Here is a 16,614-nt window from a genome sequence, read left to right as displayed (position 1 = left end):
TCAGAAAAGTCCTTTCCTTTCTTTTTATCATGGTCATTCTGGTACTGTTATACCTTTACATTCTGGAAGCCTTACTCTCACAGAAATATTCAGTCAATATTCAGTCCAGAGTGTGCTCTTTTGGCTCACCATCTGTGAGCAGAGAGTGTTATTTATGACGATTTTAGTTTGCTGCTAGTCCTTTTTACCTTTTAAGGTAGGAGTGGCGTTGGCACAATATTAATTCCTCCAGAAACCACAGTTACCTTCATAATACATGTGATATGTCTTTTGTTTCATCAACTCAAGTAAGTACAAACTGACAGAATATGGACTTAGCAAAGAGGGGAATAGTGAGAAATCCTTTCTCTTGCTGTTTTGCTCTATGGTAGCAGACTCTCCTCATCAGAGGGTGTGGTGCTTGTGACAAGTATGTTCCTCACGCTCTTCATGTCCCATGGCAGCTGTCTTGCCCTCTGAGGATCACAGATTACTATTCTGTTGGCCTACCTCATCTTGGAGGAAAATCAACAAATGTAAGTAAAGCAGTCTAGTAAGTGGTTATTTAAAGTCAAATATTACAGCTACCAGCATGCCTGCTTGTCCTAGGGCCAGGGGTTGTATTCCTTGTTTAGAGATAAAATGGGAGAGACGAGACTGAAGTCCCAATATGTCACTTATGTGGGATAAGTAGAGTGGAGGGTGAGATAAGAGCCAGCTCTGTGCTTCTGTGCCATGCTGGTCCCCACTTCTGCCTAGTCCAGCATTTGTCGATTCTTTGTCTTTTTCCCATGTGTTATTTTCTACTTTTGTGGTTTCCCCCCCCCCCCCCCCCGCTTACAGTGCAGAACTTCATTTAGCAGTTTGTGATCCTGGCTACAAGCTGAAAAGTAGGCCAGAAACCTGTTTCCACTTTCGAGCGTTTGATTTTGCTCGCCCGCAGCCCTAAGCACGAAGCCCCCGGCCCGACCCGCGGCGCTACGCTGGTCCCGCACTGAGGCCGGGCGGGAGCGGGGCCGGCGGGAGCGGGCCGGGCCCTCCGCCGCTGGGGGCGCAGCCGCGGCGCGGGGCGGAAGGAGCGGCGGCTCCTCCCGTGGAGCCGGATCGATCCGGGCGGGTGCGGCCCATGGCGGGCGCGGCGGCGGGCCCCGGCGGGGTGAGGGCGCGGCGGGGCCGGGGCGGGAGGCGGGAAACGGGCCCGCGGAGCCCGGGCCGCCGGCTGCGGACCGGAGGCGGGAGCTTGTCCCGCCGGGCGCTGTGGTGAAGGGTGTCGCGGAGCCCGGTGGCAGCAGCTGCTGCCGGGAGGCGGAGAGGAAGCGGGACGCGAGAGCGGAGCGCCCCGGTAGCGCGGTCCTGCATCCCCGCTCCGCTGGGGAAGCGGAATGTCGCCGGATGCAGCGTGGCACGTTTCTGCCACCTCTGCTGGGGTGGCAAGCAAGCGTTTTCGTATTTTCATATGAATCTCTTAAAAGATAATCTGCAGAGCTTTAAATCTGTAAAGGATGGTTAAGTGTTTTTAAACACTGAGGGCTTTTAAACCCTTTCTGCTCTGCATCCTGGACTGGACACCAGCGGGATTGGGTAGCTCGGTTTTCCCGCCCTGAGTTTCCAGGTGTGCCCCAGCGTGTTGTGGCCTGGCTCACGTGTGCAAACACAGGGTTTGACTGAGGCAGCGCCTGCTGGTTTGAGAGAATCTGTTGCCTTCAGGGGCGCTATGGCCACCTTAGAGCATTCAGCAGCTCTTTGGCAGTAACAAAATGTCTCTGTCCCCAAACTCACGCTTGGAGTGGGTTACTTCAGACTCTGCGAACCGGCAAATAGACCAAAGCTGCTATCTGTATGGCAGAGTTGTCTGTCATACAGATGGAACAGATGAGTATTCACCACTGCCTGCTTGCTTGTGGTTCCCTTTGTTGCAAGGAATAAATGATAACAAATCAATTCACTTTTCAGTTGTTTTATAGAAAGTAATAAAGACATACTACTGCACATGTGGTGAATGCTGTATAGAAGGTTTGTGGGTTTGGTTGGTTGGTTTGCTTTTATGGATTTTTTAGCTTTTAGTTATTTAAAATATCAAGTAACCATTCAGTATTTCCTGCTACAGGAATGTTGGAAACAGTAAAAGTAATGAGCTCTGACCTTTACCAATATTTTTCTCATACAGCTGTATGGTGTGACCAGTATTGGGGGCCGCTTAGGGTGTGCAGTTCCCTACCTGTATAAATGGCACTTGCTGTCAGTCTGCATGGCCAAAATCCAAGTGAGAGATTTGAGGCCTAATCCCACAAACCCTTCCTTACACGAGGCGTCTCATTTGCTTTGGGTAAACAAACCAAAGTCAAACTTGTTTACAGGAACCTGGAGCAGCAAGTGGAGTTAACGAGTTTTTTAGTGCAAATAACATTTGGTACCACAGAACAAACTGCCCTTGTTTCAAACGGGAGTAGTGCTGGGTCCTAACCCAGGGCCAGGAGGGTTCATGTTCAGCTAATCCTGGCTGCCTGAAGTTTATTTTTAGTTCAGAATTAGCTGAGGTTCAATGTGAGCAGCGTTAGGGAGCATAGACCAGTTCACAGTGCCTCTTTCAGGGAGCAGCTTCAAATGATATGGGAAAGAAACAAGTGGTAAGTTTGAGTCTTACCAGTCTTACAGCCCTTTTTATTTCTGATATCAACTGAATTTTTTGAGCATGGGAAATACTTATTTGTGTATACTCTTTCAATATAATTGTGTAATACAAAACCTGAAAGTTAACTGCCTTTTTCTAGATGAGAGAAAGGTACAAGCTCAATTTCGGATTATTATCAGGAGATATTTTTAGATTTTAGTTGTGTTTGACCTGCTGGTAAATATGAAAATTAATAAAAATGAAAAATAGTATTTTATAATATTTAAAGGTATTTTCATAACTGAGCTTATTTCCTCTTATTGACTTTACTATTGTTTTGAATTTGCGCCTTCATTAATAGAAAACACTCTATCAGCTCACGCTGTATACTATACAAGTATATTGAATGCATACATTATTGCAGAATTCTGATATTAAAACAGATTGACTGACAAGCTTTCTAATGCAAGCAGTACCTTACATGAAAAGTGAAAATTATCCAAATGAAGTTGAAATGCAAGCTGTGCCTCACACACAGATGTTAGGTACATGTCCCTAATGCAGTGCCCATCAGAACTCTGGTAAAGACATATTATTCCAGCATCTTTTAGGTATTGCTTTTCTATGACATCTCCATCAGGAATGTCTAGCCATTTAGGGGGCATATGAAGCAAAACATACCTCGTGTGTTCTGACCACACCTGGAAACAGCTGTTTTCTGAGAGGTGGTTTTATGCTGATAGAAGTTGACTTTTGTCTCTCTCTTGTCTTTCAGTGCCCGCCTCGTGCCCTTCCTCCAGTGCCAAGGTAAAATCAGTGCATTCCGTGGAACTGATTGTGGTGCTGTACTGCAGTGATTTTAAAAGTAATGACATTAAGAGAAATAAGTTTATTAAACATATGAGCAGTCATAACAGTTTTTAAAATAATTGCTTCTCTTTCTAATTTTTGTCCCAGAACACTTTACAAGGAATGCAAAGCATTTTGAAGCTGAGACATTTTAGTCTATTACTTCAGTTTTAATACTGAGAGATAAATCCTTTAAAAAGTTTCAGATAGATATTACAGTTTTAATGTCTACTATAGTGGAACAGATGTATTTTTCAATCTCTTCTCACTTCCCTCTTTGTTTTGTTACATGTTCTTTTGTTTATTTGAATCACAGATCCTTCAGAACAGGAATTTCTGACATTGGACTAGATATTCTTGAATAGGGATATAGGTGTCTACTAATTCGAAGTAGCATAGGTAAAAAATTGGGCTTTTTTTTCAATGTGGAAGTAGAGTTTTTATGACACAGTACATTAGAATTCTTTCAAAGTACCTGAAAGTAAAGGTGATGTTTATGATTGATGACATACAGTGTCTTTTTAGTAATGTGTGGGCTCAAATGTTTTATAACTTTTGTTGGTTTGTTACATATCAGGCAGTAAGACAAGTTTTAATTAGCCAGGTGATTAAAGCTTTTAATCTGATCCCCAGCCAGCCAATCAAGAAACTGTGCCTAGTCACCAACAAAGTGTTGAGTCTTGATGATTGCTTCCTACCCTTAACCCTGTTGTAACAACTGCTCAGAAAGAGGAGTGGGGATAAGGGAAGGAATCACAGAAGCAACACCGTGAATTTCACTGCTGTGAATTGTAATTCATTCAAAATTAACTTTCTTCTCATCTTTGTTCCTTTTACACTGCATGCCAACACCTTTTCTCCTTAAATGTGAAGTGGAAGCCAAGGTGAGTTATTAAGGAGAATTATAAATATTGATAGTTCCTTTTGGTATCACACATTCTCTCTCTAAAGATAGAGCCTTATACTTTTCCTAGATCCAGGCTGATTGTTTAAACTGCATGGATACCTGTGCTGCCATTGCTAGAGCTGTAGTTTTCTTTGTTCTCTTTATTGTTTGCTGTTTCCATCAAGGTAAATGAAATGCTGCCACTGTGCTTTAAACAATAAGTTTCTTTTTCAGAGCATTATTGAGAGTATTTGACTTTTTCACCTAATACAGGTGCATGTGTGTGTTTAGCCTCTGCCACACATAAGACAGTTTTCCTTATCCTGTTTTCCTACCATCTTCTCTACTCCTCCTCCTTGTGTGAACTGGTGAATTATCATCTTACCTGTAAAATGTGAAGGATGTCATAATTTGTAAAAAAGAACCTATTTCTTAACTTGCAATAAAATGGCTGTTAAAAAAAGAAAATGGAGTTTTCTCCTTGCTGTGCACCCATACTTCTGTTTTATGTTATGCAGATGAAATTCCACTCAGTCGTCCCAAAAAAAGAAAACCCAAAGGAAAGACTCCATTAGGTAAGGTCCTACCAAGACTGAAAACTGTTCTTTTATTCCCGCTATTTTTTTCCTTTGTAAATTTTTTGCATGCTTCATTAAATAGTAATTTCCAGCTGTAAGATGCTTATCTTTAATGTGTTAAGAGCTTGAATTTTTGAATGAACTAAGATAAAACTCGTTTAACAATTTGGCTCAATTTGAGTCCTTGGCCAAATAAAGTCAAAAGTTAATCATTACATTATCATTGAAGAGTTAGTTAAGAGTGTAAAAGATGACTAGCATCAGAGCTTTGTATTTTTGCAAGAAGCAAATCTGCAGAACAAACATATTGTTTTAAGCAAGATTATGAGTGATCTGTTTTGATAATGTTAACAGAACTAGTGGATTTCTGTAACCAGTTGACTTGGGTCCATATAAAAGTTTGATGAGGAAACTGCTTTTATTTGCTTAAAAGTGTACAATGAGACCTCACTGAAGGACCTTTAAATGCAACAAGTAGAGGTGTTGCTATCAGGATTTTCCAAGGACTAAGTTTTGTTTACTGTTGTTTTCAGTGAGCTGAATGATGATGCAAAGTACACCTTGACTTTTGCTGTTACTTTGCTGGTTAATTTTGCTTTTTAGCACAGTAAAACTTTATAAAAGGTGGGTAAACCTGTGCTTGAAGTAGAAACAGATGGATTCAGTTATTATCATAAAAATGGCAGTCTTTGGAAGAGCTATAAAAAACCAGATGTGATGTAAAATGGAACAGTACCTTTCTGCTTCTGGTCATGTCTTTCTTCTTCTGATCGTGCAAATTGATGCTACTGGTGCTAGAATATTTGATGAATTCATATTAACCTCTCATGGAAATGTAGTTCCTCCAAAGTATAATAGCTCCTCTCTCACACTGGAGTAAACATCCTTTAATGTTGCTTTTCTGCTCCTCCCTTTATTCTTGTGGAGTATGTTTAGCATTTAAATTTTCCTTTGATTTGATGCTATTTTGCCTCAGCACATATCTGCGTGGATCACTTTGTAACAAACTGTTAATTTTTACTTGTCCCTTGCATTATAATCTTTGCACGTAGAAAGGAGAAATACAGAGGTATAGTTCTTTCCTGTGGTGGATTTCTTTCGGTCAGGCCTCTGCTGTATGCAGAGGATACTTAATTTCCTCCTAAGCAGGAAACTGTTAGGGTGAAAGGAGGGTTGTTAGCCGTCACCCTTGTATGTTCCTTCTTATGGCATTTGATTCCCAACTCTTTTCCTAGCCAGTGCATTTGCATCTCAGCTGTTGCTCAGCTGGGCAAATACAGGATTTGCCCAGCGTAGTAAAGGGAAGCTTTTTCTTGCCTGTTTCCCGCTGGCTCTGAGTTAAGGTTGCTGGATCTTTCCCTGTGGTTTCCAGATGGCATCGTGCACGCCGCGGTGCGGCGGCAGTCCGAGAGCAGCGAGCCCCTCACCCCCGAACACCAGGACGTCCCTCCGCAGAGGAAACGCAAGAAGAAGAAAGTCCCTACTGGTACGTGAAACGGGTGGAGGTTGGAAAGAGCACCGGATAAAACGTGGTAACACAGAAATGGGGTTGGCCAACCTGTATTTTGGCTTAAAACATTTCATGTGCTTTTGTACTTAAAACACCTGAAAGTAATCTCTGAGTGAATGGCAGCTTAGAGTTTCAGTTTCTGATGTCAGAGTCCATAGGGTACAAACCTCCATGAAAACAACTGTAGTACAGTTTTGGAAGTGATAAAATAGATACTTTACATCATTCAAAGCTCAGAAGATCATAATCTTTTTGCGACTCTGTTTATATAATAACAACTATCTATGTATTTGAGTGAATGTATTTCCATTTTTATGAAAGCTCTGAAACTTTCATGTCGTGGTGTTTTTTTTTTTTAAATCTTCAGATTCCGAGACCTCTTTTACCCAGCCAAATGTTGCATCCCTGTTTCAGAATGGAAATGGCATGGATGTCCCTGAAGCTGAAGAACCAGTGGTCCGCAAACAGAGAAAAAGAACAAAGTGAGACAATCCTAGTACAGCTCATCATTTGGAACACCTGTGACAGTGACTGTGGCTGAGTAGTATTTTATATTGTCACATTAGAAAAACATAAGATCTTGAAGCTCATCAAGCCTGATACCATTCAGCCTGTGTGCAGTTCTTTCCAGGGTTAAGATCTAACTTTCTTCACCTGTTTGTTCTGTGCAGACCTGGATGCATTACAGTTCTGAATACATTTTCATGAGCCTAATAGTTCAGTCACATATGTGACAAAATTAGAATGTGTAACCACTTTCTTTCATTCTTACTATCTTTTTCTTAATGTTATGAGAGTTAGCATGTTTTTTCCCCAATTGTTCCCATATGTTCTAATTGTTAATCTTTTCACATGGGATTAGCTTTATGTTTTTAGTTAATTAACTCCATGAGAACTTTAGTCCTAAAAATTGTAAATGGGATAATATTATACAGGTCAGTAGCCTGGTCAGTTCTTATCAGTCAAGTTAGACAGATAAAATGTTTATAGGAGCCTTTAGGTTTTCCATGTTATTTCCTGTTCTTTCTTTGACCCACTGTATGTTCTGTGCTGACAGGAAACCTCGGCCAGCTGAAATGCAGAGTCCCAATGAGCTGGAAGTGGAGGAGGAAGACATCATTGAAGATGAGCACAGAAAGAGCCCAGATCAGCAGCCTGTGTTTGCTGCTCCCACTGGAATTAGCCAGCCTGTTAGCAAAGTGTTTGTTGAGAAAAATCGTAAGTTCAGCTTGTGATTTCAGTAACTTCAGGACATTCTTGCAATGAGAGGAAGCACTATTGTATTTAAGATCCAAATACTGTAGTATTGGGAAGAATTTTTTTTAAAAAGTTGTCCCAAACAAAAATTATATGGAAATAAATATACGTGATAATTTTTCAACATTGAATGCTAGCGTTGCTATGCTGCATATTTGGTTGAATGTTTGAATTCCATGGTCTGTGTGAAAAAGACTGTTTCAAAGTACCCAACTGAGCTTATTTAACTTAATACTGTCACAGTACCTTGAGAAGAAATTATTATTTATAAAAAGTCTTTCCAGTGGGGGTTTTATGATGGTTGTTTGGGTTTTTCTGTTGGTTTTGGGTTTGGGTTTTTTTTTTGTACCAGGGGTTATTTTTGTACACTGAGTAGTTTCCCAAAGTGCTTTGCACATTCTTTGCACATTTAGGTCTCAGCCTGACCACCAGGATGCATCACTCCGGGGCAGGAGAGATTTTCTGCTGGAACTTCTGAGGCTTACAGCTTTTTAATGCAGAAATGATGACGAAAGGTAACAGTACTCTCTGAAACCAATTTTCTCATCCTTTCAGGGCGTTTTCAGGCAGCTGACCGTGCAGAATTGATTAAGACCACTGAAAATATTAATGTACTTCTGGATGTCAAGGCTTCGTGGACTACCAGAGACGTTGCCCTCTCAGTGCACCGAAGTTTCAGGTGAAAGATAAATGTTCTCATGTAAATAAGAAGAAATCAGTGTTGGAGTTTTGTGTTGTTTTTTTTTCCCTTGAAAATTAGTGCCTTTTATCTACCATTCAGATGTAGCTTTATTTCTTTTGGATATTCCTAATAAATGGTGGTTCAGGATGCAAAAGATAGAAAGTTTATCACTCTTCTAGGTTTTGGTATTTATTGTCAAGAATATATATTTCTAGTTTAGACGTCAAAATATGGTTATAAAAAGAATAACCAAGAAAGTCGTATTGCAAAGATTCAGACAAAATCTGAATAGAAAGAGACTGATCTGATAACCAAAATATTAGAGACCTACCAAAAAAAATTAGAAAATAAGACTGACCCATCAGTTGTATCACCAGAATAAAAATACTTGAATTCAGATAGTTCTCAAAGAAAAATCCTGGTTGGTGAAAAATAGGGAGGAGTGAAATTGGACTAGGGGAATAAGTTTGCACACAATAGCAAAAAAGTAATGTATTTTTTTTAATATGTGGTTGTGTTGAGATACAGGATGGGAAGATGACAACCATTTTATTCTCTTGTGTATATTATCTGTGAGCCTGTGCTTCCTTTTCAAGGCTTTCCTTAGCAAGGAAGATAAAGAAAATACTGCCTTGGGGACAAGTTTAAGACCATTGTGTAAGTGTAAAGGGCAGTGCTTTTGGAAAGCTACAGGCAGTGAGTGAAAGTATTTGATCCCTGAAGCAGTAATGAAGCAAAGGCAAAACATCTTTGTTTTCTTTAAGTGCTCAGGTTCTGGTGCAGTCTGTTAAGGGAGGATGCAGAAGTCTTGTTGCCTAGAATTTTTAAAACTAGATCAGGAAAAGCATTTAGAAACAATTTCTGAAAGGCTCTGAAAAGCAGGGTCGAACAGATGGATTCATAATCCTTTTCTATCGATCTAAAGGTCTTTGCTAATTCAAGATATTTAAAGTGATCTAATGTTCTTTCCTCCTTTCAGGGTGATGGGACTCTTTACCCATGGCTTCCTTGCTGGGTATGCTGTATGGAACATCGTTGTTATCTACATTTTGGCAGGACATGAGCTTTCCACAGTTTCTAACCTGCTTGAACAGTATAAGCCAATAGCATACCCAGCTCAAAGTTTGTTCTATTTGTTGCTGTCTATCAGTACAGTCTCAGCCTTTGACAGGTAAAACATATTTGTATTTGAAAGGTGTGTGTAATTTGGGTACACTATGTTCCTTTCTGTAGCATATTTTGATCTGCTGTTGATGATTTAATGTGATATACTTAAAGAATGATTATGGCTGGCTATACAGAGAAAGGGTGTACTTGTGCATCCAGACCTTTCTTACTCATTTCTGTCCATTGCTTGGACCCTGCTTCAACAAACTGGTACTGTTTGTTTCAGTCTTTCTTGGATTTGGCATAATGAGGGCCATTGCCATGTGTGTGGGATATAGTTGTGTATTAAGGCACTGTAACAGAGGCAGAAAAAATACCTTGCATAAGGTAAAAGAATACTGCTAGAAGAACAATATCATTGTCTTACTGGCCTGTGTTAATGACTCTTGGTTTTGTTATCAGGACTGATTTGGCAAAAGCCTCAGTTGCAGTGAGGGGCTTTCTTACCCTAGACCCAGCAGCAGTAGCCTCTTTCTGTAAGTATTTTGAAGTGGATAGGAAGTTGTCCAGAAAATATGGTAAATGGAAAACTCCTGTGTACTGTTTTTAGTGAAATCGCCCTTCCTGGTTATTTTCTACTTTAGAAGAAGTGACTTAGTAGTTGAAAATAGCAAGGGCCGTGAACACTTTGTTATATATTTTTTTTTAAGCATTTGCAGTAGTAGCATTAATGGGGCTGTTAAGTGAGATAGTTCTTTCCCACTTCTGAATACAGAACACAAATCTAACAAAAAACCGGAATAACAAGATGCCATGTTTGATGCAGCTGATGAATTGCAAAAGGGCAGAAACCAGACTGTGATGGGTCAGAAATATTGAAGAAGAGAGAATGAATTTAGGGAGACAGTGGAGTGAAAGGAAAGAAAATGCAGTGATTAGTACCATGTTGTGATGAGACAGCATTTTGGGAGTTTATATCTGACACTACTAATTCCATTTCTTCCAGTGTACTTTGCTGCTCTTATCTTATCCTTAAGCCAGCAGATGACATGTGACAGAATCAACCTCTACACACCACCTTCGGAAAATGGCAGTATCTGGTAGGAAACCTAAGAAACCGCTTCTGTAAATTATGACGTAGCTCCCTTAAGAACCTTAGTCAAACTAGTGGATGGAAGAGGTCATACAATATGTATAAGAAAGTATTGATGAACTGTTTCATTACTAAACCTGCCTTTGTTTGAGCTTGTCCTGAACCTTTGATAATTTCACTGAAAAATAAAAACTTAAGGATGGGTTTGGTCATTTTAGTTGCAAATCCATTATACCTCCAACAAGAACCTGTTGGAATGATGTCATCTGGCAGGAACCCTAAGAACCTCTTTAGCTTGAAAATGGGACCCTACTGAGGTAACCCTTTTGGGTTCAAGGGCTTGACATTCTGTAGAGAGTCAACACTGTTTTCAAAGGAGATGGTCTGTCACAGGATGCATCAGCTCAGCAGACACAGGTGACACTTAAACCTAAAGCATTGTTTCCTGTCAGGCAATCCCATCCAAAGCTGTTACTTTCTGAAGCAGATATTAATGGACTTGAATTCTAGTAGCACGGGTTTTTAAACTAGACCAGAAGCAGAACAGAGAAGTAGAACAGAAGCATTGATGTGAAAATTTGCTGGTTTGGGCAGTTAGTTTTGGGGTTTTCTTTTAGGGCTTCTATAAATGTTTGTTGAGTTGTTTATTAAAAAGCCTAGGTTCTAGTAACAAAAGCACAACCTGCTACTGTTATGACAGTAAGAAAAGTGTCAGTTAACCATCTAAGCTGAATCATACAGTCTTAAAGCCCCGTCTCATCCACCCCACAGCATCTCTATACAGGTCCTTGACTGGCTTCCCAACAGACTTTAGTAACTTATTGCTCACTTGCCTTGCTGACTCATGAGGAAGTGCTTAAAAGTAAGATGGACTGATGATATTTTTGGTACCTTTCACCACAGTAAAATTTGACCGTGCATTTTGATTTTTATTTTCTGTCTCTTGGCCAAGAAAAGGAATTTGCTGTTGAACTCTACAAGTGGACATTCTCTGTGAGATATTGGGGTTTCTTAGCTGAGTCACTGTCTTTGGTAATCATTCTCTTTGCCAGGCCTTTGCAATGCAAGACCATCATGACGGTACAAGTAGTTCTGTTTTCACATCTGGCTTAGCAAGCTTGTTTTGATGATACTCTGTTGAAATTCTTACTGTAACCTCTGTGTACCAGTGAACTGACTAATGGGTTGATGTGTTTTTCCCAGGACTGCAGGTACAGAGGAAGAAATTGTTCATTCATGGGTTGTGGTGAATCTAGTAGTGTCTGTTCTAGTTGGGACAAGTTGGATCTTCTTGTCTTACCGACCAGAGCTAGACCACAGTGAAGGTAGGAAACATTAATAGACAAAATTGTTTATAATAAAGCTTGTTTTATAATAAAGCTTGTTTATTCAAGCTTTTATCTGCTGAACCAAGTGCTCTGCATTTGGTGTTCAAGACTAGTCCTGACAAATTTTGTGACTGAATGAAAACAAGTACCCCCTAGCAACCTGCCACAGCAAATGCTTCTTAGGATGCTGGTGTCCATGTTTGGTTTTATAAAGGATAAGCATTCATTTAAAAAGGAAAGAAAAGCCTTATTTGTCATGTCTGAAGCAACATGAATTTTGAAACATGAGAGCACATCTCTTTTTCATTGAAGGGAAAAATAAGTTTAACAGTATTTTAAATATTTGAAATGTATTTATTCTACTTGTGTTTTAGAAAATTCCCTAATGTTATTAATGTTCCTTTTGCAAATGCTTAATGCGTTTCAAGCTCAGTATTATTTCCAGTAGAACACTGCAGTAGTTTTGGGAACTCCCAAGCTTTGAAAAGTCAGATTCGTGCTTGCAGAACAGGACTTCAAAAGAGGACTACTTGTGCAGGAAGGGGCAAGCAAGTTCTTTTCACAGAAGAAGCTTTGCTAGAGACTAGGCCTTCTTCCTTTTGTGTTCCTACTGGGATCCAAAAGGTGTATCATAACTTAGCTTTCCTGTCAAGTGCATGCAGCCTGTGACTTGAAGGTATGCTGTTCATAAAAATCCCAAGTTTTGACTTAAAAGTGATAAGGTATCCCAAGAACCATGAATTAAAACACAGATTTGTTTTTGGGAAACTGAAGACTGAACATGCTTCCTGAAATTGCTTTAGAATTTTAATGTACAGGTGTCTGTATTTCACCTGTCCCCAGTTACTGTGCTTATTTCTAATAACTCAATGAGTTAAAAAAACATGAATAACTAAGTGGCAGCCCTTACAGTCCTTGATGGTAAAATTTATAATAGATGTTTAAATTGTATTTTAAACCCATTTTTAAAATAATACTTATTCAAACAGTCCAGTGGCAGAATTTTACTCAAGTTTTGATGAACTTTTCTGATGTTTACATGTGCCAAGTAAGATTGAAAAAGTGCTTCAGAAATTTCTAGAGAGAAATTCATTAGGACTTACCCCAAACAGTAGAGAAAGTTTAGTTTGCTAAGGATGGGGTAGCAAAAACATGTGAATCTCAAACTTGAGGGGATAAACGACATTGTTGGATGTACAGGCCGTGTAACTTTACCATGTTGGCAGATGTTGGCAAACACAGCCTGGTCTATACAAAGAATGTGCAGGTAGCAAGGCAAAGCACACGTGTGGAGTACAGAGATATAAGAGAACCCTCAGCAGCACAGAGCCCCACAGGGGCTGCTTCATCAGCTGCTTAGTGTGCCCAGCCAGTTTCTGCACCAGGAGCTCTTCACTGCTGGCCTTGGGCTGTTTGCCATGGCTGAGCTGCTGTGGTGACAGCTGTGAGCAGTGTCACTCATGCAGGATGCTTTCTAAGCCAGGTTCTGCTGGTGCTGACCTAACACTGAAACACAGAGCAGATACATCTATCAGTGAATGAGTCTCTAAACAGAAATCTTCCTTCCTAAGTCTGACACTCTCAAAACAATCCCTCAGTGTACTTCAGAGTTCTGTTTCAGTGTCCAGGTTGAATGCAGGGTGGTACTACATGTGATCACCTGCTAACATTGTCACCAGTTCTGTTAATTTTGGGGGGCAGCAGTAGTTTTCTAAGGACAGTGGTGGCCCTTGCCATTGCTGAGTCGCTAATGATATGATTGAGACAAAAAACAGGAGGCTTGGGGGAATGCCAGGGTGCTTTTCAAGAGTAATGGAATTTTATTCAGGTGAAAGTTTCCAAAGCAAACGAATTTTTTTTTTTCTCCTTTAGAATTGATGTTTCATGCTGAAATTGAGGAATTTCCCCAGGGAGATGTCATACCCAGAGTCCAGCCATAAGTGTGGAACAGGAACCTGCAACTATTGTAGCTGTGACTGATGGCACATGTTGTGTATTATAGCTATGTATTATAATTTTCATAAAGAAAAAAATGTATTTTTGTATTGTATATATTTAATGTTGATCTTTTTATGCATGTTACAGTTTCCAAATGTGATGGAAAACTTTTATACTTTTGCTTTTCATTTTACAAAGCAGATTATTCCTAGTGCAAAGTCAAGGTTTATTTTGTAAATATTGCTGCCCACATAGCCAAAGACACTAGAGGGTTGCAGAAGATCAGGTGTTCAGTGCGTTTTTGACGGTCATAACACTCTTCAACAACCTGCTTTTATTACTAATGCTGACAGCAGTTAGCTGATCTGACTTGGTTAAATATCCTCTAGAGATAAAAACAAATCTTAGGACAAAAGTAGTCTAAAGGAAGAGAAGATGATAACAAAACAGAGTTAGGAAACATAAAATCCACCAAGTTGGTAAGCATAAAATAATCTGCATTTGGGTGTCATAAAAAGTATTTACTGGAATAAAGGATTGAATTTACAGGGATTTTGTTTAATAATCCATAAAAGAGGACACTTTTTTTTATCTTTGTTTAGTTCTCTTAACAAAGATCCTGATGATAACAAGTTCTTTCAGGTTGATTAGAGACAAAAAAAAGAAGCTTTAATGTCACAACAGTTTGGTCAGTTAATGAAAACACCTAAATACATCTTGTAATCAAACGGTTGTTTTGTGTTGCCAACAGGATACATCCATGGCCTCTAATTTCTCAGCAGTCAGGATGCATAACTATTACAAAGCCATTCACAAGAAGAGTGTTCTGATTTTTCCTTATCTTGTATGGCAAGAACAATAGTTTATTCACTGCTCTTGCTAAAGAAACTTGAATTTCACAGATGTTGAAAATGTTGGTACTTCTGCCTATTTTGATGGAGATTGATTTCCCCCCAAATTATTGTTTTGTGTTAGGATGGAATGGGAAACTTTTTCTTAAAATTACAGGAAAATGATTATTAAAGCAAACTAAAAACTCTGCAGCAACCCACCTTCTGTGCAGTGATGTAGTAGTAATAGTAGCAGTTGGTGGGTTTTGATGATGATAACCAACATTCTTTTTCTTTTATATTAAAATGGCTAAATGAAAGCATTGCAGATATGAATAAATATATATTGAAGGATGAAACAGTCTCCTTAGTAGACACAGAAAACAGCTAGTTTGAAAACCATTTATCAAGAAAGTATCACCTAAAGCCCAAAAACTTTTTGTATGTTATTTAATGCATACTGATTCTGCATTATTTGATTTAATATATGTCTATGGGTGGTTATAAAGGGGGTGCAGTTGTCAAAGTTCTCTGGAGAATTACTGAACTTTTTATAGTAGTGAAGTTAAGAGTAGCCAGATGAAAGACTTGAAAGGAAATGTCAAAGAGCTTTCTGTGCTTTCAGTGCTAACTCTCTTTACTGTTACCTGAGTTGCTTCAAAACAAACATGGTAACATGAATAACTAGGGCTGTTGCTGCCCTTTTGAGGGCTTGAATTCTCTTATGTCCCTCCAGCAAATTTAAGTTAAGAGTTCAGTGTTCATGACATCATTTAAATGCTGTGGTAATCCTGGCAGTGAGGGAAAAGAGTTCTGCAAGAATTAAAAGATGTTCCACAGCTGTTGGCTGTGTCGTGGGGCACTCAGTTTGTTATGGGAAGGAGCCCTTAACGCTTTTGTAAATTGTTATGGCTCTTATGTATGTATTTTTGCAAAACTGTAGAGCGAAATTATGGCTGGCACTGCATTGTACGTTAAGATGGAGAGATTCAGGGTGTGCTCTCCTTCAGTCGTGCACTGGATGTTCTTGTCATGATTTGGCTGTAGGAGATGGAGGATGAGGCACAAAGTGTTCTCGTGTAGGTTGCCACCACACTTCCTCCTGATGTGGTGTGTTTGAGTTACAGAATCACTGACCTCCTGAAGATGGGATTAATAATGGCTTCTCTTTGCTGCATGACACTTCTGTCATCTCGGTATGGTAAGAAATATAATTTTGCCCATAAAATATGGGCAAAATCAGGCAAAAGGGTGCTAAGGCATCACGTCAGTACAGGAAAAACTTGGGTAACATCATTGCTTGATTTCTGACATTAATATTAGGAATTGGCCTTCCAAGTATCCCTTGGACAGAGCGATGCTAGCCAAGAGCCAGATTCATTGTCATTGTGAAATACAGTAGTTTGTTTAGATGGTTGAGCATGGATTGAATTAATGAATTCAATGTGATCAATATTTCAATCCAGTCTTGCCTTTCCAGTGTATCTTTTGAGGAGGATCTGAATATGTCCATATTTAAATTAATGAGGTTTGAGGTTGCCATATAAAAAGCACAATAAACAGTTTGATGACTAATTATCTATAGTACAAGATACTCTTCATTCTATTAAGCCTCACAGTGGAATATGAGTCTAACTGAGCTTTTTTGTTTAGTTTCTTGGAAGGTTTTAGAATGAGTTTACGAAATAGATGTTTAATTATAGAACATGCAATATCTGTAGAAGCCTTAACTGAAATGCCTTTGTGCATTTCCATACCATTGTTTTTAATGCATTTGTGTTAATGAAAAAATTACGGATATGTTGGTGCCAATTTCTTGTTTTTACATATATGAAACAATTAAACAATTGCTCTAAACTAGTTAGAAATTACTGTACTTTGTCCTGTTTCAAGTTGTTTAATCTGTTTGAAATAAATCAGTCTAATTTTTCCCCAGTGCTAATATTTTGTATAAATGCAAGGTCTG

The 16,614-nt window shown here is 39.3% G+C and overlaps 2 protein-coding genes across 3 annotated transcripts; one reads left to right on the top strand and one right to left on the bottom strand.

The window, feature by feature from the left end:
- Positions 1-835: 835 nt before the first annotated feature.
- LOC115307445 (proline-rich protein 2-like) lies at positions 836-1,435 on the bottom strand. Its single transcript, XM_029959599.1, has one exon. The coding sequence runs from the start codon at positions 1,433-1,435 to the stop codon at positions 836-838; it is 600 nt and encodes a 199-aa protein (XP_029815459.1).
- A 665-nt stretch (positions 1,436-2,100) lies between these two features.
- TMEM237 (transmembrane protein 237) lies at positions 2,101-16,578 on the top strand. 2 transcript variants are annotated; one of them, XM_018071631.2, is made up of 13 exons: positions 2,101-2,606; positions 3,366-3,397; positions 4,313-4,323; positions 4,844-4,900; positions 6,276-6,389; positions 6,781-6,895; positions 7,471-7,631; positions 8,226-8,349; positions 9,332-9,523; positions 9,922-9,995; positions 10,466-10,559; positions 11,756-11,877; positions 13,753-16,578. In XM_018071631.2, exons 1-13 carry the CDS (start codon positions 2,589-2,591, stop codon positions 13,818-13,820), a joined length of 1,182 nt encoding a protein of 393 aa, XP_017927120.1. In that variant the 5' UTR covers positions 2,101-2,588; the 3' UTR covers positions 13,821-16,578. The 2 variants fall into 2 exon arrangements, with proteins under 2 accessions (XP_017927120.1, XP_017927118.1); XM_018071629.2 differs by lacking the exon at positions 2,101-2,606 and having other exon boundaries at positions 3,203-3,397.
- The last annotated feature ends 36 nt before the right edge of the window (positions 16,579-16,614 follow it).

This window comes from Manacus vitellinus, unplaced genomic scaffold (genome assembly GCF_001715985.3).
Source record: "Manacus vitellinus isolate BGI_N305 unplaced genomic scaffold, ASM171598v3 scaffold_20_pilon, whole genome shotgun sequence".
In the NCBI taxonomy this organism is placed as follows: domain Eukaryota; kingdom Metazoa; phylum Chordata; class Aves; order Passeriformes; family Pipridae; genus Manacus; species Manacus vitellinus.
This window is presented reverse-complemented; position numbering and strand designations above follow the sequence as displayed.